The sequence below is a fragment of the Motacilla alba genome, chromosome Z, assembly GCF_015832195.1.
Source record: "Motacilla alba alba isolate MOTALB_02 chromosome Z, Motacilla_alba_V1.0_pri, whole genome shotgun sequence".
NCBI classification, from domain to species: domain Eukaryota; kingdom Metazoa; phylum Chordata; class Aves; order Passeriformes; family Motacillidae; genus Motacilla; species Motacilla alba.
In genome coordinates, this window is record NC_052046.1 from 1298792 (window position 1) to 1320487 (window position 21696).

Here is a 21696-nt window from a genome sequence, read left to right on the forward strand (position 1 = left end):
CTTTAAATTATAAAGGCTTCTTTCAGCAGCTTGTTAAGAGCTGGTATCCATAACTGCACATCTGGTTGTTATCAGTGCATTTTCACTTCATTAAAAACTATAAATGCATGTGGAGGAAAAATGAAATACTGTGATCTAGTTACATCACTCCTAAGAAGCACCCTGTGGTGCCAGTACAAGTTAGCTGATATTTCTATTACATTCCCTTATTTTCTCTAGTTATGGTTGTTTTACGGTGCAGTCGTAGCTGTTTGGAAATGTTGACAATGTTGACAACATTTAAATGTTGACAATGTTGATAGAATTTAAATGTTGATAAAGTTTTGACTCATTTAGGGATGCTCGCTGCATTTTATGGGAGCTTAAAAGTCAAATGTAGGAGGAGGAGGAAAGGCAATATAATCGATTATAAAGCTTTACAGAATAACTGCAGTGTAGGAAAGGTGCCATGTACAGATGATGAGAAATGTTTAGGCTTTCTTTTTTGCCAGTGAGCAGCAAAGAGATTAAGAAATGTTTTCTGTTCTAGCTCAGGAGTGCCACATTTTAATTATTTTTGTTACTCTCAAAAGAATAGGTCAGAATAGTTCTTTAGAAAAAGAGTCTATTCAAGGAATTTTCATCAAGATTGTAGTAGCGCCATTATTTGGAAAACATGTGACTTTTGCATTTTTGGCAACTTTGTCTAATCATCAAAGGCGAACTTCCATCTGTTGAAACGGAGGTTGAAGGTAGCCAAAACATCCAAACTGAGAGAGATTTGTGTTGCTTCACTTTGAAGAGCCATGAAGTTTAAGACCATTGTGCTCTGTTTAGGAGGGAGTTGATTCATATAAAGGGAGTTTTATTTGCTGCTGCACCTTGGGGTGGTAGGAGAACCTTTATCTGTATCACATAGCCTTACTCTGGTCTAGTTTAGTTTTTATTTTAGAATTAGATCAGTATTATTCTATGACCTATCTGTTCACTAGGTGTGCTTTAATTTGTAACAAACTTCCTCACCTCAAAGCACAGTATCAGAGGTCTGTACAGTTTTTTCATACACTGTGCTGTGTGACATATTCCTAATAATCTGCTTTCATATATGGTTTTCAGCCCTCCTTTCACAAAACATGATGGGTGTTGAAAAACCTCTGGTTGCAGGTATTTGGGTCTCAACAGCAAAGACAGAGAGAGGCTGTGGAGCAGGTCTGCCTTTCACTTAGGCTGCATCACTGAAGTGCAGGATGTGATTCCTGTGGTCTGGCTCTGATGGTCTAATGTAGTTGTTTGATCACCTGGGTCATCTCCTCTTCCCTGGGGTTTGGAAGCTACACCTGGGAGTCTCTGCAGCTGTCCATTTCTAAAGGAATTTGGGCTGCTCCCTTGTGTTCTGTTGTTTGAAAAGTAATGTATTTTAATTAATTTCAGTGGATATTAGTAACAAGACATGGTGATATGAAAAGTAAATGGAGAATAGTACAGCTTCTGTGCAACATTTAGAAGTCCAGAATTTCTTCTAGGATTTTTAATCTGTAGCGGGAAGAAATAAATATCAGTGAGGTGACAATATACACAGTCGCATAGTCTCAGATGGTTTAGGAACAGGTCTGTGAGAAAAGGCTCTCAAGTCATGTTAATCCTTTAGTTACTACCTTTAGCGTATTTCCATATTGTTGATGCTGCCAGGGCTGAGCCCCTCTGCTCTGCAGCCAGCCTGGCACAGCTGGGGCTGTTCAGCTGCACCAGAGAAGGCTCCAGGGACACCTGCGAGCCCCTGCCAGGGCCTGCAGGGGCTCCAGGAGAGCTGCCCAGGCACTGGGGACAAGGCATGCAGGGCCAGCAGCCAGGCAATGGCTTCCCAGGGCCAGAGGGCAGGCCCAGATGGGATATTGGGCAGGAATTGCTGGCTGGGAGGGTGGGCAGGCCCTAGCCCAGGGTGCCCAGAGCAGCTGGGGCTGTCCCTGCATCCCTGGCAGTGTCCCGGGCCAGGCTGGATGGGGCTTGGAGCAGCCTGGGACAGTGGAAAGTGTCCCTGCCCATGGCAGGGGGATGGAATGAGACGATTTTTAAAGTCCTTCCAACCCCAACCATTCTGGGAGTTTTTGTTCTTTCACCCTATTTTTCTCCCCGTTGAGAATGCCCAGCGTGGGGGAGATGCAGTACGAAATGTCAGGGATGCTTTCTGCTTCCAGTCAGTGTTTGCTGAGTGCCCCCTTGGGACATCTCCCAAATGTTTGGAGTCAGCTGTAATGAGTGTAGAGCATTATCAGCTGCCACAGTGCATATGTGCCATCAGTGAGTGTAAAATTAGGAGTGTTTCCAAGAGGAAAGATTATGTTCTCTTTGAGTTGTTGTACTTGTATCCTGAGACTGATAGCCAGATATTGTACTTGCTTTTCAGTTTTCAAAACTGATTCTATTCTCTGTGGTGACTCCTCTTTCACCTTTCTGGTGGGCCCTCAGGAAGCAGGGAAATGAAACCTGGTTCCTGTATGATTTGAGACTTTTTGTATGAATCAGCCCTTTTGGCAACTCTCCTAAATTAGAAAATGGGTTACCTTTTAACCTTTTAATACTCGGATAGACAGCTCTGGCTGGGTGAAAGTTCAGGAAAATATTTGAACAGGGAGGGGGCTTGGTCTAGGGGTGGGAGTTGAGATTTGGAGTTTGGTTCCTGACTGTTCAGGCTGTTTGCTCTGTAGGTGTGAAATCATTTATGAGCTCTCAGCCTCTGTGTGCTGATATAGAAATAGCTGCATTTCACTGAGTAATTAAAGTGTTTACAACAGCATGTGCCTTCAGAGTGTTAATTGGAGTTTGTAGCTGAGATTTTCCTCTATGGTGCCTCTATGCTTCACCTTGGTTCCTCTGTCACAGACCTCTCTCTCACAGGCAGGGAACAAAGCTGAATGATTGGGAGCACAGAAAGCACTTGTGAGCAGTGCTTGGCCTTGGAGAGAAGCCAGCAGCAGCAGGATGGGGACACATAAGTAGATTGTTGAAGTTCTTGGTAGGTGATGCTGACAGGAGGTCATCCACATGGTTTTGAATGGATAAAGCAGATGCCAGGATACTGGGAAGTTGTGGTTTTAACAGGACCATAGTTCTTGTTCTGTGTGGGGTGATTGCATCATTTGGGAACAGTATTTGGGCTAAGGTTGGACGGGGCTTGGAGTGACCTGATCTAGCAGAAGGTGTTCCTGTCTGTGTCAGGATGAGCTTTGAGGTCCTTTCTGAAACAAACCAGCCTAGGATTTGATGGTTCTAACTTACAAGTTTGCCACCAAAGTTAATAAATAAAATAAATAAACTGAAATGTATGTTCTTGGTGGAAGACCAGAAGAGAAGTGATATTCTCTCCAGTCCATGTCTTGGAAGAATTAGGTACTGTACCAATTTCTTCTAAAGCAGTACTACTATATGTGTAAATGCAGTGCTGCTTTAAAGCAGCTGTAGAGGTCCCAGAGCTCAGGATCTCTGTTACCTACCTGACAGCGCAGATTAAAACAGACTGTGGTCTGACTCAGTAGAATTTATTTCCCAGAGGTTGTGGACTTTAAATCCCTGGAAGTGTCCAAGGCCAGGCTGGACAGGGCTTGGAGCACCATGGGACAATGTAAGGTGTCCCTGCCCATGGCAAGGAATGGGACTGGATGAGCTTCAAGGTGCCTCCCAACCCAAACCATTCTGTTATTCTAATTTTTGTCTTTTTGTTTAATAAGTTGTTATCTAACAATTACTGATTTATTTATGATTATAAATCATTCAACTCTTTAGTTGTTTAATTTAAAAATTTTTATTGAAATGATCTGGCATCATTTCATTTTGGAAGGAATCCATTGATTTATCAGTTTTTCATTGAGATGTAGCCACCAAACACGTGTTAAATACACACATTTATTATGCTAGGATCAGGGAATCTTGCATTTTGGAGCTCCTCATTCTATGAAGAATCCATAATTCAGCATGATCTCGGATAGATATAGCATGATGTGTCTTTTCTTCAGAGAGTACATGTTTATCCATAAGGTTTGTTGCCAGAAATCAATTTTAGCTCGGGTGTCACATGGGAGAACCTGGGCCTGCTCCATCCAGTCCGAGGATGTCACTGCATACGAGGTATGGTACCAGGAGGACAGCTGCCTGGGATAAGAGGAGAACCCAAATGCAGGACAGAAATGATTGCCTTGAGTTCTAGACTTCAGTCTATCTCAGATTCTTTCCGTGTGAAAGATGTGCGTTTCTTGAGATGTCTTTTGAGAGACAGACCTGTAGTATCTGCTAACTTATCTACCTGGTATGGGAATATATCTCTCTTTGGAAAGGGGAGAGAGAGAATAAGATGAAAAAATTGAGAATAACTAATGAATCGCCAAAAGAGAAAATCCAAAAGAGGAGAAAGAGAAGACCTCTGCATGTTTTGGTACATTGTTTTATGAAGTCCGTTACACAGAACTTGAGCTCTGTCTGTAGATTTTTTATTTGTTTTGCAACACTTGAGAAGGAAAAAAAAAGCCACAGAAGCTCAAAACAACTTGCAGTTATTCTGGCTTTCTGAAAGAAGTAGCTAAATAATTTTGACATGTAATTGATACATGAGTTCATTATTTCTAGTTTCCTCCTTATCTGCAAGCAAACAGTTTTCAGGGGAAGTTGAAGATCAGCATAAATTCCATGTAAAGTCATTCTATATGACTGATAGCTTTGAATAAAAAAAAAATCAAAACCAAGATCCCCTATTATATAGTCTCTCAATATAAATAAACAATGTGTTCTTTGAAGTTGAAAGAGGTTCCTGGTAGTTCTTGTGATCCTTTAGAAATGCCTGAGTTTCAGAAAACCATTCATTTGACCCTTGGTGGAGAAAATAATGCTGCTCTGAAGCTTTGTCCTTGTGCTGATAAGTTAAGGGTGACTGGACCTGAGGGGTTACCCCAGATATCAGGACCCTGCTTGTATTTATGTCAGAGCAGATTTAATTTGAACAAATTCTACAGGTTTGAGTGGAGTATTTCTACAGTTAAATGTGCCCTGTCTGGGTTTTGAACTTAGATAAAATGAGAATAGCTCACTAAGTGGGACTGCTTGAATTTACCTTTCTGGGTTTTTTTGGTTGTTTTTTTTTTTTTTTTATCTGAGTTATATAAGAATATTGAAAGCAGATTTTTTTTCCTTAATACACTACAGTAATCTCTTAGTTTATTTTTTATGCTGATTCTTATCAAAACAAAAATTATTTTGTAATGTTTCCTCAAATTTGCTATTCCACTTGTGTGGGTTATAATAAAAATAAATGAATTAATGATTGAAATGGAGAAAAAGTATACTAGACCCAAAATTTGTTTCCTTTCTTCAATAGTGACCCAGTGCATGCTGTAGTATGTCATGAAGTTATTACACTTTTCATTCATCACCCTGGGGTGGGAGATATTGTTCTTGTATTCTCAGCTGTTGTCATAATGATAAGTTTCTGAATGTTTCTCTGATAATATCAAAAAAGTATTTTCCCAAACTGTTGCTTTTATTTTGATAGAAAAACATTTCTCAGTTTTTTTTTTTACTGGTGGCTGAATATTTGATAGTTGATGTTATGTATGTATTTAAGTCCTCTTTGCTTTGCTTGGGATGTGTGTGGGTGGCGGATTGCACAGCTTCTCTGGTTTGGAGAGGGAGCAGGTGCTGTTCCTAGTGCAGCCTTGCTTCTGGCTCAGATGAATTTGCAGTGGAACCAGATCAGAGTGTAACCTCTGGCCTGATCTAATTATCAGCATTTACACTGGCGAACTTCCTCAGGAGTGGGCAAAAAGTCAGGTAACTTGCAGAGAGTAAAAGTAATTCAAAAGGACATCATGATTTTCAGGAAAATGTTACTTGGGCAGTATGTCCTTTCCCAACCCGTAACTTCAAATGTTTGGGGTTCAAATGCTCAAATGAAGTGAGTGAAAATAAAAAACAGTGAATATGCACAACCTTCATTTTAAAAAAACATTTTTGTATGAGAGGTGATACAGTTCTGTGGATTGTGATCCAGGAAATTGTGATTCCAGTTTGCTGTTGGCTTTGAGTAAATAACTGCACTCTGGAGAAACTCGGGCCTGGAGCTGCTGCAGAAGAGCTTAACTTAAGCTGTCTCTGCATTGTGATGCTTGAAATTCTTGTTTTCACACTTGACAGTAACGTGTGTTGTTTACAGCATATCTGGCAGCACACTTGAGAATATTAAGCTATTTGATTGTGTTAAAAATTAGACTGATTTCTTCTAAATAAAATGCTGTGTATTTTAGTGAGCTCTGATCCTGAGACCAGGGAAAATCTAGTCCTTTCTGGGGTTAATTTGTTTGTTTTGGGAGATTCCACTGTAGTTTTCAAGTCATCATTGTTTGAAAGGGCACTTAGTTTTATGCTTATACATGTTCTAACTGTTGATAATAAAATTTTTGGAAGGTGACATTGTAACAAAGAAAAATTTAGCACCATTGATTAAGCAACATAGATGCTGATTTGTTCTTTGGTGTTTTGATTTTTTAAAGATCTTAAATAGAGGTACTATTAAATATTTGCATTTGACAATAATAAACAGATTTTGAATTTGTAGAAGGTCCCAGGTGAGAAAACCTTGATAACTGTTGCAGAGAAACCACTGTAACTTAGCAATACTGGGTTGGGAAGCATAATGTGGAAATTACATAGTGACAGTGGGAGAAGCATTGAAAGGACTTGTGGTAACAATAACAATACTTGATAACAATATTTCTGGCAAACTGCAGGGTGGTGCTGTTGCACCCAATGAAGTACCTCATTTTGGAGGATGTAAAAATGGTCTTGGGTTGAAAGTGAGAATGATAGTGGTTCATGTCCAAGTTAGTTCATTGTGTTTTAAAAGGTTTCTTGCAGTCTGCAATTTGTTACGGATTTAGGAGGCAAATGACGTTTTTCTCTCCCTTTTAAAAACAAGATTTGTAACAAAGTCATTATAGGCAGAGGTGGGAACAGAAAGCACAAGATACTTTTAATGTGTGCCTGTCATCTGTTCTGCTGCACAGCCTTTCCTAATCAGCCTGAGCTAAATGAACTGTGCTGAACTGTCTGGTGTCTGTATTTAAGCACTGCAGCTCATTCTTAGTGATTATCTTGAATACCTTGTAATACCTTGAAACTTTCTACTTCCCTGTTACCTCAAAAATACCATTTAAAACTGAGCAGTGTATATGGTGTCCTGATACTCTGAGTGTTTTGTACACTTGAGCTGGCAGTTGTATATTACATTCTTCTCGTAGGGATCCAGTTTCCTTGGCAGATGGAGCTGTGTTGGGCTAGCTGGACATTCATTCCCTCACTTAGCATGATGGTTTTGTGACAATTTTGTTTAATAGTACAAAGGACACGCTTCTGACAGGTACTTACTGTTTTGAGAAAGAAGTATAATCTATCAATTGCAACTTGAGTGCCATGAGCAATACCTCTTCTTATATTGTTTTGTCCTTTGGTGTATGAAAAAAGTGTTTATTTCTGGGAAAAACACCCATTTTTGGTATGAAATGATTCTAAGTTTCTTGAATTTGTTGTTTACATGTTCCCAGTTGAAACTCTCTGTGCTACACAGTGTATAACATCAGGTGAAGCGACCAAGTATTCTTGGAAATCTGCTTGTAAACAACCCAGTAGATTAATCTCCGTACTTTTCCCTTTATTCTGCAGAGATATTACATACAGCATTTCCTTGGAAGCCGTGACAACTCTCATTGTGTTCCTCTCCTGCCAATTATTCCACAAAGAGATTCTGCGAGAGAGCATCATTCACAGATACCTGATGCATGGTCGATGGTATGTCCTGCTCTGGGGTGCTGCCTAAGGGCAAAGCAAACGCTGCTGGTGGCTTCTTTAGGTTGTTTGTACCTGAAAACAGAAGGCAGCAAAATGTTATCTTGATAGAAAATTTGTTCTGCTCAGAACAAAAGAGATCACAAAAGCAAACGTCTGTAAAGGCTCTTGGAGGGATCTGGGTGGAAATCTCACAGCCCAGACTTCAGTAAAACTAATCTGGAAATAATTTTTTTATTTTGAGGGTAATTTCATTAACTTAAAACAGTATTTAAAACTATCTTTTTCAGGATAGTTTTTTGATTCAGCAATGAGTCTTGTAGCACTGCAGCATTTCAGGTCCCAGAAATGCTAGTGCTTTCTTGCCATCCAGATAAGCAGCAGTCCTTGGAAAGATGAAGACACATGCTGTGCTGAGCTGAAGGGAGCACGTAGCTGGGGATAGGCTTGGTTGTGTGAGTAATACCACTTGTTATGGCAAGTTGGTGGTTGTGTTCAAGCGCTTTCACGGTGGCTTACATGCATTTTAGTCAGGCTCCCATTCATCCTCTTTCAGCTGCAAGTTCCATGTGGGCAGATTTCTCATAAATGTATTTATTCTCTGGTTTCCTGAAGTTTCTGCTAGGTGTAAGAGACTGATACTACTCTGACATGCAGGGAAAGGAGCGAGTCTCAGCTTGGAGCACAGGGCAGACTTCAGCCTGAAACATCAACAGGATAGAGCCAGAGCCTCAGGATGTGTGGGGTATCCTGGTGCTTCAGTCTCTGGACTGAAGGAATCGAGGGTTTGGGGGAAAATGGGGAATGTTCGGGGGAAGACTTAGTATGTGGTCTAAGACATCTGATTTGGGAGTAGGAGGAGCCTGACCTCTGGAGAGAGACATAGGAATTTGGTGGCTGGGAATCGAGAGCAATGTGAACAGGTGGAGTGGTACTGGTGTGACATCCCATCCCTAAGGAGAGAGAAGCACGCAGGATTTGTAGATGTTCATGATCAAAAGGAATGACAAAAGTCAGAGGATCTGCCAAGTTTTATTAATAAATTACACGCTTGGCATGGAAAACACTTTGTGCCTGATATCCCAGTGTAAGCACAGTGGGGTTTGGATAAAGGTGGGGGGGGCTGTAAGGGGAGAAAGAGAGAGACACAGAGAGAGAGGGGGAGAGAGAGAGAGAGTATTGGATCAAAGAAGGGGAGAGAGAAAGGAAGAAAAAAAAAGAGAGCTCGGCAGTCCTGACTCCTGTGTGGATCCAGCTGATGGGATGTCCTGGGGCCCTGGGTTTCATGGGGCTCATTTAAATCTTCCACTCCCTGGGGAGAAGTTTCCCACTTTTTGTGCAAGTCAGTTCTCATTCCCAGGGGTTCTTTCAGACCTTTCTGAAAACGGGTTGGAGGCTTTGGGCTTGGCTTTGGGCTTGGATGGGCTCGTTCCCCCCTGTGCTTTTCTGCAGGAGCCACCACCAGGAGGTTTGTCCCAGAAAACGCTGCCCTGCCTCCATATGGCCCCTTCATCCAGCCACCTCCTGGTCCTCCTCTGGTGTGTTTCTACCAAGCCCTTGTTTGTTATTCCCAAAAATCCTTGGTTGGCTCCACACCATGCAGCTGTTGGTGTTTGGGACATGCACATTAGGTCCTCACCTTCTGGGATTCTATAGATGGTCAGAGGGTCCATGCTAACAGAGCTCCTTCTTTTCAGCTCTAAATCAGATGGGAATGGGAGCCAGCTGTTTGCTTTTGTGGAAATGCTACTCCATTTTGGAATACTGTAAACTTCTAGTTAAACCCTAGAAATTCTGCTGGCATTTTTCACATTCACTGGTGTGAGGTTGGTTGTTTCATTGGTCTTTGCAAATTCCTAGAGTTATATTATCCTTGAGGTATTAAAAGGTGTTTAAGATTGGTTCTGAGCTGCACACACAGACAAAAATCTTGTGGGTGTGGAGAGATGCTGTTGGTACCTGTTCCATGTTACTAGATCATGGAGTGAAAATTGAAAAAATACTGTATTCCTTTCCATTGCATCAATGCTTTTCCAGTTGTGTCTTGAGGCAAGTGAATACAATGATTCTACAAAATAAATGGTTTATTTAAAAGTAGTATTTAAAAAAAAAAAAAAACAAAACCAAAAGTTTTCATGATGCTGCTGTGGATAATGCTCCTTCGGACCCTTGCTGAAGTCTGGGCAGCTTTGCATGGGCAAGACCTTGCTGTTCTTTTCCAGTCTGGTCAGCACATGAGAGAGTTACTGACCATCTTTAATGACAAGCACTAGCGTTTGCACCCTACCTGGACTTTGTTGTGCCAGTTTTTGTGAGTTGTGAGCCAACTAAATTTTTTTTTTTTTCCAGTCTCCCATACACCAGCAGACTTGTGAAAACTTTGCTGTATAATTTCATTAGACAAGAAAGAAGCCCTCCTCCAGGGGCCCACGTCTTTCAGCAGCAAACAGATGGAGGAGGACTGCTCTATGGAATTGCATCTGGGGTGGCAAGTGAGTCTGATTTTCTATAAATTGTACTTCAGACCATATGAAGTATTGCCTTCTGTGTGCCCTCTCTTGCAGACACACCTGTAGCCCATTTCTTTTTCAGCAAGTGATACCAGTGTAGAAAAGCTGTCCACAGGCCTGCACGGCCCATCTTGAGACATGTTAGAATCTGAAGCAATTATACCTGCAGGACAGCAGATGGTAAAAGTATCACCTCGCCCCTGGTTTTTTTACTGACACATTAAAAAACCCTCAACCAAGCAAGTAATGCCCTATTTGATGAATCACATACTTCAGGTTACTTAAAGTGTTGCAAGAAATGGTTTTATGTGCACATTTTATTCTTTACAATTACTCTGTGCATGTGGTTACCTGCTCTGTGGCTGTGCTTGAGCAAAAGGTTGGGCTAGGTGGTCCCAAGGGGTCCCTCCTAGAAGGGTTCTTTGATGTAAGGGAGCAGCCTAGATAGGAATTTTTCTAACATATTGTGCCTTTTCCAGTAAGTTGACTAATGTTTTTTCCTGATAAGTATGACTAGATTCTGACCTTTCCCAGACTGTTTGCTGTAGAGAAATACTGCCTGAAGAATAGCAAAGACTTGATGCCATTTGTTGTTCAGAAAAAGGTTTCTCATTTTTGTTATACTATACACTCTGTTTTGGTTGGTGGCTGCTCCCTTCCCCACACCAGATGTGCTTTACTGGTATATAAAAATCTGTTCTAGAGGTTTTTTCTGTCCCACTGAATGAGAATAAAACATAATACAGTGCTAACAGCAAAGGTAGATATTATTTTCTTTCTCCCCGATAAACTAGAGAACACTTTGCAAGTCAGTTGCTGTTAAAACCGATACTATTTATTTAGCTCTTTTGTGAAATCAATTCGCTGGCAGCCTCCTGAGGGAATATTAAAGTTCAGGCCGCAAGGGGTCTGCCAGAATTTGCAGTCGGAGGCAGTGCCCGCGTCCCTCCTCACGGCGGCAGCAAAAGCGCACGGCTGCTGCACACAGCTCCTTCTGCGCTCCGGGCTACACCCTCACGGGGCCGCGCCTGGCTTGTGTCCCTATCCCAAACCCAGCGCAAAGTAGTGGCTCGGTTTGCGATTCACTTACACGCACGCCAGATTAATTAAATTGTTCCTTGCAGTGTTTTATTCGAGAATCCCATCAGGTATATTCTTTTCCTTCGTTTCAATTGCAAGGAGAAATTGCTCTTAACATGTTTTTCTGAAGCACTTTTCAGTATCTGGTTTGTAGTTTTTCAGTTTTTGCTGCATATTTTGGTACATATTATTACCTGAATAATTGCTGCTATTTATGTTATTATTAGTTCTGATCTCTCTAGTGTCTTTCTGTCTCAGTGCTGCCACAGGCAAAACACTTCTTCCTGTCTTCTGTTACTTAACTGAGTTGTAAATCCATCCATATTGCCACCACTCGAGCCTCCCTCTGTAACACTTCTACATGATATCCCCCATGACTTTTTACTCGTTGTATATTAAGTTTCCATTTCTTAATGCAAACTCTTAAGACTTCAGCCTACATCTGTTCTTGTCTCTTCCTACACTCCCTCCTCCTTCACTCCTCTTGAACCATTCCCTTAGCAACTACCTTGGCATACGCCTACGCTTGTTTTCTTGCTTCTTTCATGAGTACCTGAAGTGCCATCTCTTAGCCCAGCAAATTAAGTGTCTTCATTTAAAGCTTTAAGAAGAGGAGCCTTTTTAAAGAGCTTTCTAGTTTCCTGCCTGGGAAAAGGGAAAAAAGGTGTACCACATGCTGTTAAAAAACAGAAATGTTTTTTCTATCCGTGCCCAGACAGTTACTCGAGATTTTTTGAAAATTATTTGCCTATATATGATGTTGGACTACAGGTGAAATGTGGGCACCGTAGGATTGTAGAGTAAATGGCATATTTGCCTGTCTTACCTCTGAATTAACTCTTTTCAAATCAGTACTTTGGTTCATGTAGCCTTAGGTACATGGATAGAATGCAACACAAATGAAGATGCAGCAACACAAGGTGATAGTCTGTTAGGGAACAAAAGGGAATTTTGAGCAATGAACAGCTGTGGAAAACTTTGGTGTGATTTCTGTATTGTCTTACTTTTGTGTGTTTTGTAATCTTTACATGATAGAAATTGAATGAAGAATGGAAGAATTGAAAACTCACTTCTGTGTTGCTTAGTGCCTTTTAAATACCACATAATGCTTAAAGTAAGTTTACTGAAATAGTCTAAATAAAATCTACTTAGGATGAAAGGAAACAGGAACCTGGTTTTTAAAAAGGTATTTTTAATATGACATTTTGAGGCCTAAAATAATTATTGTACTTGCTAATTATTTTACTTGATACCCCAGTCATCTAAATTACCATGTATATATTCCTATTTTGTAGTCACTTGCACTGCAGCAGGAGATCAACAAACTCTTACAAGCACCGTATTTTAGATCCACCCTCCTTTTCCTTCCTTGTGATTCAGCAGGAGTGATAATTATACACGATATGAGCAGAATTTTACCCTTTCCCACAGTTAACCTTCTCCTGCTTCTCATCCTTCGTAGCCTGTTTTTCTTCCTCTCATGAGCTTCCTTAACTCTGAAACCACACAACCAACATCCTCACACCAATTATTTCTGGGTTTGGCCTCTGATTGGATCCAGGTTACCTCTGTCCAAGGACCTTTTTCTATCCTGGATATAAAATACCTGGATTGGATTGTCCTGCCAATTCTGTCATGCTCCAATAATTAAAGAAACAATGGTGGTTTTGGAAGGAGGGGAAAAATAATGGTATTTATTTTTGTGACTTCATAAAGGAGATTTTTCTCTACTGAGTCAACTTTGCTTTGTCTTTGTGGTCTTTCAGTAGGTGTGCACAGTAATTGTAAAGTGCTGCTAGATCTGGGGCAGTGTTGTGAAGCATAAATGACACTAATATGCATGGCAGTAGAATTTAGATATTAGAAACTCATTTATTGGAAACCAGAAATTAATTATTCTTGGTTCACAAAGCACATTGAACCGACTTACCCTCAAACCCAAGTTTTTTTGTTGGCTCTAAGTTCCCTCTTCTTTTTTTGTTGAGATTTGTTAACATTGGCCAATTCATAGTCTACAGTCAACTCAGTTGAGACAACTTTTTGTGGACAAGCAATTTTTTTTTCAATTAGTCATTTTATTGCCTGCAAAATAGAATCCTTGTTAGAGTGAGGAACTGCCAAGCAGATGATGTGCTAAGACAGGGAAACGATAGTGCTACTCAAGACTGTTGAAAAATAAGTCAATTTAGATGGTTTCCTTTGAAATAGTTGATCCAGTTTATACTTTGCTATTAAAAACAACGCCAGACACTAATGCATCTGCCAGAAGTAAGGAGTTACTGCAACAGTGGGATCTGATTGACTTGGTTTGTGCTGTTAGGGTGTTCACAGATGTGAGGGGTACAGTGCTGTATCTGTGAGGAACGAAAGCAGAGTCAGTAACAGGATTCAGCTTCATTAATCACCCAAGTCATCATCATAACTAATCTGCCACACAAATGTACTGTTGTAGCATTAATAGAAATTGCAGAACTCAGTGTGTAGTGGTCAGTGGTGGCTTGTTTTCTCATGTCTGTATACTTTGGTTGGAACTAGAGTAATATTCCTGGCCATTAGTGGTGTTATATCAGGCAAGTGTATGCTTTACTCTGCATTATAGATACTCAGCATTAGGATACCTGAAGGTATCAGACCTCTGTTGTACATCTGTGATTTATATACACTATAGCTTTGTCTATTTTTTGTGCTACTTTCTGGTTAATAGAAGCATTTAAATGATAATTTTTAACTTTACAAGAAAACTGTTTATTAATGTTTAGTGTTTTATGTTATGTATCTTCAGTTTTGTGTAGCCTGATTTGTAATATCTACATTAAAATATATCAAAGTAGAGAGACACAAAAAGATACTAACAATGTGTCTGTTACTTCCTATGATTTCACCAACTTTTACTTCTGCTAAAAAATGCTTCACTCTACTTGCTTCTACCTTCCAGATCCTTTTTGTGATGTGTCACAGATCTGGTGTCTGTCTCTGGTGCTTAGTCAATGCTTAATTGCCTGTTCATGCCCACCACAATGGAAATGTACATTTGAGCTTTCTTTTCCAGTGCTGTCTGTTCGTGTTCCTTCTTGCTTACAGTCTGTAAGTGTCATCCTCTTGATGCTGTAACTATGATATTTTCCCCTGTCTGAATGGGAAGATTGAGGAAGTTTCGAGGTCTTTAATCTTTCACTTAGTTCCCGTGACAATGTGCCTGACACAGAGCAAAGTGTGTGGCTGCAGGTCAAGCGCAGGTACTTTAAGAATAAATAGTTGAGTGTTCTGGTTGTGTAGCTGCAGGGGCAGACTGCAAAAGCTGCACAGCAAACTGCCAGAGTGGCTTCATCCTGCCCAAAATCTGTGCTTGAGTGCTACAAGGACCACAGAAGCTGGTTTGAAATTAGGTTGCTGCTGCCTGACCAGTGCCTCGGTGTTGCCTTTGAGAGTTTTCACTTTCTTATGACAAAAACTCACCTTCTGCCTTAATCACGTTGGTACAGAAATGCATTGTGTATGATAGGTATCTCTGCAGACCAGAGATGTACTCGCTGTCGAGCTCTTGGACACTTCCTTTAATGTACACTGTGCCATGTATGTTCTGTTTCTTGAAATGTAATTCATCTTTGTGTATTTGAATGGTGTGAGAGTATAGAATGTTTATACAGCAATAACACTTCTGGTGGCATTTGGCCCCAGCTCCACCAAGCTCTTGGGACTTCGAATGACAAGGATCTGAAACCAGAAGAATTGTACTATAATTAAGAAATAATAATGCAGCTGGGGCTGTTCAGCTGCACCAGAGAAGGCTCCAGGGACACCTGCGAGCCCCTGCCAGGGCCTGCAGGGGCTCCAGGAGAGCTGCCCAGGCACTGGGGACAAGGCATGCAGGGCCAGCAGCCAGGCAATGGCTTCCCAGGGCCAGAGGGCAGGCCCAGATGGGATATTGGGCAGGAATTGCTGGCTGGGAGGGTGGGCAGGCCCTGGCCCAGGGTGCCCAGAGCAGCTGGGGCTGTCCCTGCATCCCTGGCAGTGTCCCAGGCCAGGCTGGACAGGGCTTGGAGCAGCCTGGGACAGTGGAAGGTCCATGGCAGGGGATGGAATGCCCATGGCAGGGGATGGAACGAGATGGTTTTTAAAGTCCTGTTTCAACTCAAACCGTCCTGAGATTCCATTAAATTCTTCATCAATCCTATTAGCTTCACCAAAGTTATTTTGATAGTAAACCAGCATTAGTGAGAAGTAGCTGTACAGGCAGCCTGGGCTTTGCTCTGTGAGCTCTGCTCTTTGCATGTACTCTTATGGCAGTGACAGCAAAGCATTCTTTCTCAGAAGAGCAATTTGTACTGTCATTTCCTGGGCTTGATAGTTGTGAGAAATCTTCAATTTACTCTGAAGAGGCTCATCAGTATCTGCAGGGAAGTGTCAGAGCATGGATCAGACTCTGCTCTGTGTGACCCAGCAATGGCACCAGGGGAACTGATGCCCAGGAAGATCCACCTGGACTTGAGGAAGAACTTCCCTGTGCAGTGACTGAGCACCGAAACATACCAGAGGGAGTGTGGAGTCTCCCTTGCTGGGGATATTCCAGACCATCTGGACACAATCCTGTGCCATTTCTCTGGGATGACCCTGCTGCAGGAGGGAGCTGGGATCAGATGATCCACTGTGGTCCCTTCCACCTTTACACATTCTGAGATTTTCCCGTTCTGTGAAACTGTATGTTTTTCTTTTATTTTTGGAGGGGCTAGTGCTCTTGGGAACCCTTCAGTGCCACCACTGCAACCTTGTGACAGTGACAACATTTTTCATACTTAACGTTGTGGAGGCTTGTGTGTTCTTAAAGTCTGTAAAGCCTCTTTTCTGTGATGTCTTCCTGGCACTGCCCAAGCTTGTGTTGTGCAGGGAGCTGTGCTGTAGCTCTCTCTAGCCTGTCAGCTGTTTGGAGCAGGGACCATCAGTGCACAGCACAGTGAGGCTGTGGTTCATGACTGGAGCTTCTGATTTCTGTGGTCATACAAACCCTAATTGTAACCATATGTCTCAGCTTGTTTACTGAGAGTGCAGCAGCAAGTTTCACGAGGTGTGTTGGTGATTTATCTCCCTGACATTTATCCTGATATTCCAAAACCTGAGCAGCTTCAAATAACCCATTATAAAAGAGAAGAGGAAACCTATTGGCTCAAAAAAGATTTTTCTTTAATTCTTTAGGGGAAATGGCTTGTTAAAGGAAACCAAGAAGCAAGCTGATGTATTGTAACAAAGTTTTAAAAGTTGATATTTTGCAAGGATTAGGGCTAGAGAAAAGGAATTTTATGTGGCTGAGAAGGAGGTATTTCTTGCTTTCCAAATTCTTCTAAGCTCTAGAGAATTATGGCAATGGAAATTGAGATAGACAATATTTATAATTAAAGAATGTCAATAATCAGCTATGTTAAAAAAATGAACTTGAGCAGCAAAAGAAAAAAGCAGTTATGTTTGACTTTTTCTTAAAGTCCTATAAATTTCATAGTGGATGGTAAGAAATCCATAACTCTTTACCTTATAATCAAGCATCAAAAAGAATGTTCATTTCCTACCTAATCTTTATTTTAGCAAAAAATGTGAAAAGGCTTTAAAAAGTACTGGTATTTTTCAAGTTCATTTTTGAGCAAATTTCAAATGACAAAGATACTTGACCATCCATGCTGTCTAAGAAACAGTCCAAAATCTGTGAGTTAAAGGTTCAGTACCTTCTTCCTGTGAGCTGCTGTGCTTCTTGTACAGTGTTAACAGATACTGTGCTCAGGTGAGAGCCCACCTGCAGAGCTGCCCCAGCCCTGCTCCAACAGCACAAGGACGTGGAGCTGCTGGAGCCAGCGCAGAGGAGGCCACGGAGATGCTGCCAGGGCTGAGCCCCTCTGCTCTGCAGCCAGCCTGGCACAGCTGGGGCTGTTCAGCTGCTCCAGAGAAGGCTCCAGGGACACCTGCGAGCCCCTGCCAGGGCCTGCAGGGGCTCCAGGAGAGCTGCCCAGGCACTGGGGACAAGGCATGCAGGGCCAGCAGCCAGGCAATGGCTTCCCAGGGCCAGAGGGCAGGCCCAGATGGGATATTGGGCAGGAATTGCTGGCTGGGAGGGTGGGCAGGCCCTGGCCCAGGGTGCCCAGAGCAGCTGGGGCTGCCCCTGCATCCCTGGCAGTGTCCAAGGCCAGGCTGGACAGGGCTTGGAGCAGCCTGGGACAGTGGAAGGTGTCCCTGCACATGGTGGGGGGTGGGACTGGATGAGCTTTAAGCTTTTCCCTTCGAACCCAAACCATTCTAGGGTTTTTTGATCTTGAACTTTTTGGTGGTCCTCCTTCTGGATGGCAGACTTTGTAGTGTTAATGACTCAAAAGATAAGGGGTTTTTTTTCACTAATATTGGATGTTAAAATAACACCTACAATTTACAGCTCCATAAGGGATTTTTTCTTCATAATTTTGAAAATACCTGCACTAAAGTGCTCAGGCTGTGTTGTCTAGCTCCACGATTTCTCATGAAAATGTTGGATAGGTCAGGAGAAAGGATGATCTGCTTGTTTCCAGATGCACTGATGACACGTTATGAAAGTTTAAATTTGATGTCTGATAAGTGACAGGTGCCCTGGACAGATTGGAAAGTGCATGGATAGGAGAAACTGAGCTGCATTGCAAGTCAGGATGAAGAGCATTGATAAAGCACAACAAATTCTTCGGCTTTCTATTGTTCTTTCTTAAAAACTGTTTTTCAGGTCTGCTCATGGATTAAATTCATCTGAAGCTGCTTTTGTTAATAAATTACATGTTACTGAATAACACATTAACTGTTTCCCCTTCATTGTCCTGCCAGATGTCTGTGCCATGTTTTGGAGTGGGAGTATTCAGACATCAGATCACTAATTTTAACCATTGTCCATGTTCAGCAGAGCAGGGGAGTTACATTGCCTGGCGTGTGAAACTCCTTTTAATAGTTAAATTTTGTGGTTTTTTTGATTGGTTGTGTGTGTAAAGACTAAAGGAATGAAAAGGCAATGCTGTGCACTGCCTGTCTGGAAATATTGATTAGTTAGCTCCATTTTCTGGGGGTTGTTTTCTCCAGTAGGCTACTTGAGTATCAGTTCTGTGAAGTTGTTGTGTTATTTTGCACTTTTCTTTAAGATTTTTTATTATATTATATATTAGATATAATATATAATATATATAAAATATATAATAATATACATAATGTATATTTATTATGTAAATATTATAAATAATGTTTATTTTATTATTGACACATTATAGGTAACACAAGGGTAGAGGAAAGGGTGTCTGAGCTTTCTGTTTAGTTCCATGCTCCCTTTCACCTTTAGCTTCCTGCTTCTTCCCTGAAATAAATGATGAAAGGTTTTTTTTTTTTAGTGCATCTGCAAAGAAAATCTGTGAAAAACTTCTGAAGTCTGGTAGACTTTTTGACACGTAAAAGGTGAAAGAGAAGTTTATGAAATATGTTCAGTATGGAATGGACTCGTGATAGGAGTGGTACATTTTAGATGTGGAAGTTCTGTGTCATGATCAAATTAGTTCAAGTTCGGAAACAGTTTTATTTGCCTTTCAATATTTTTGTCAGGGGAGAAGCCTTAATTTGTGATGTCAGTCTGCTCAACTACAATGCTTAAATACAAAGAATGGTTTACTCAAGGAGCCTGCAGATGAACTCTGATTTAGTAATAGTGCTGAGACAAGAATATCCCCTGTCTTGCCAGTGCTAAGCACCTGTCCAGAAGGAGATGGGTAATTAACTACCTCCATAAACAAGTCATTAATGCAAGTAGAAATTGTCATTCTGGCTTTTGAATTTGCATGGTGTGAAGGAATACTGTGCTTTTAGGAGATGACTGTGGTAGGTTCTGCTGGATCTCTGAGGGAAATGAAGGAAAACAAAAATGTGTTGTGGAAGCAAAACTTTGAAGAGCACCAAACCCCAGAATTAGATAAATACTTGAATCTCTTTAGTCTGTAGTGAAAATATCAGTATGCATTTCTGTGTACATTTGCCTTTCAAAATTGCAGTCTTGCACATCTGCACAGAAGCTTTGCTCCTTGACTCATAAAATCATAAAACTCAAAAGATCATAAAACGATGCTTTTATTTTCCTAAGCAACCTGGTTTATAATTGGTTATTTGCTTTTTTTTTTTTTTTGTTGTAGTTGGTGTGCAGAGAATACATTGAATTTGCAGAATGTGAGACAAAAATATTTTGAAGGATAAGAGAAGTCCCTTCTTTCGAAGTGTTCAAGGCCAGGCTGGACGGGGCTTGGAGCAGCTTGCTCTATAGGAGGTGTCCCTACCCATGGCAGGGGGCTGAAACAAGAGGAGCTTTAAGGTCTTTTCCAACTCTTGTCCATTCTGTCATAAGAGAAAATACTGTGAAACTCTTGGCTGTAATTAATTTTGTAATTTTGAGTTGCTACAACCTCAGTGGAGGTTGTATCACACACCACCTGGATGTGGCTCAGAGTATGTTTTCCCTTGAGCCTTGTTGAGTATATTCTTAAGAGCACAAACTTGCAGTATTGCCTATATGGAGTGAAGTGTTTGACTCTGATTTTGAGGGTGATTTCACAAATAATTTAATTTTCACAGCTATAGTTTCTAATGAGTAATTTTTGTTCAAGAGGGGAAAAATGTTCCTCTACTTTTAAGCACAAAAAACTTGGAAGTCTTTCCATCTTTCTTTTATTTCTATGGATTATAGTTGTACTTCCTTGTTTTTGTAGACCCACAGAGGAGCTAAGCTCTGCACAGAATGATCTAAGATTTAATGAGGCCTTTGACTAAAATCTTTGTCTTAAACCAACAAAGACAAACCCTTAATGCGATTATACCATCGTTATTTTTTACCTAATGTTCTAGAAGACCCAGTGGTAATTGAATGTGTTCTGCCAAACTGTAGTTTCCAACACAAGTATGAGATTTTTACATAACCTGATAAATGGCTATTTTTCCTTTTGAATAAGCCATCAAAAACTTTTTCCGTCTTTCTGCGAAAGACTTCCCAGCCAAAGCAGAGCAAAGCCAAACAGATCATGTGCTTAGCAGTGTATTAGTAGAAACTATTTTCACAGTTGCAGATTTAAGTTTTATTTCCTTGTCCTGAGGCCAGTTACTATTGTTGAGTAATTTGGTGATTTCGTGATTGAGGTTTAAGTTATTGGTATGTGGTAGTTGTAGCACTGAGCATGAACATTCATTTTTGTGACAGTTGGGGTTGTTTGTCAATTTTTCTCTTTTAAGCGAATGGCATTTTCCAGAGTGACTCACTTTGGGGAAAGAAAAATACTATTAACAAGAAAAGAATGTGGCACCTAGGAATAGACATCCTGGTTGAAAAGAATGGATTTCCATTATTGAAAAATAAATTTCTGCATTACATGGAAATTCTGTTAGCATCCTTACAGGAAAGTGTGAATTTTTGCTTGCTTCTAAGTAATTAGATTTTCATTTGGGTATACACGAAGCCCAGAGCTGTGTTGTTGAGAAGCTCTGTCAGTTGATGTCTGGGTGGTGGTGATTGTCACACATGAGGGGATGTGGCTCAGGCTGAAGTGACATGCTGCTTTTGTGCAGGCTGACTGGGTGAAGGGCTAGAGCAAGAGGGAAGAAATGTTACCAGCACCATAGCTGGAATGCAACTTTTTCCATTTCGTCTTTCATCAATTGTTGGAGTTTAATAAAACTAAGCGCTGTAATCTTAAGTGCTGTGTGAAGTAAAGGGAAGGGCTAGATAGATGAGAGGCTGGAGGGGCAGGCACAGAAGCAAATCCCTTGCTGCCTGAGTGTCCCATATTGTCTCCTGGTCCTTTCCATCTTTGTTTTTGTCCTGTAGTACAAAGAATGGGGATGTGTGGAGCTGGGAAGGTGGAGTAGCTGTAGGTGGGAGGATGACTGACATCTCTAACCCAGGTATGACTTGGCTGGCTGAATTGAAGGCTGTTGCTTACATGTAAATGGCTGTTGTGATGCAAACCCATTCCTGATGTGAATGTGTATCCAAGAATTGATGTAAAAAACTTCCTTTGTTATACTATTTAGGGGCCTCCTTATGCCAAGTGGAGAGCAAATTGGTCTGATAGGCTCTCGCATGTTATTCTTATTTAGCATATTAAGCAAATGCTTTCATGTTTGGCCTTTCTAGATAGTATTTTGTCCAGTATTTGTGCCAAACACTGCTCTCTTTCCCCCTTAATTTTTGAGCATTTTGTGAGGTTTGAGGTAGACTATTACTGGTAGAAATGCTGCAGTACAATGGACAGATTTTCCTTGGCTGGGATCCAAACCCTGTATT

At 41.1% G+C, this 21696-nt stretch overlaps 1 protein-coding gene across 9 annotated transcripts in view; it reads left to right on the top strand.

The window, feature by feature from the left end:
* Window positions 1–21696, top strand: part of DYM (dymeclin) — a 209227-nt gene that overhangs the window by 32458 nt on the left and 155073 nt on the right. For all 9 annotated transcript variants that reach the window (XM_038125822.1, XM_038125824.1, XM_038125827.1 and 6 more), the window contains 2 exons: window positions 7681–7806; window positions 10153–10295. In XM_038125822.1, coding sequence (XP_037981750.1) covers window positions 7681–7806; window positions 10153–10295 — 269 coding nt within the window. The remainder of the gene's footprint in view (window positions 1–7680; window positions 7807–10152; window positions 10296–21696) is intronic.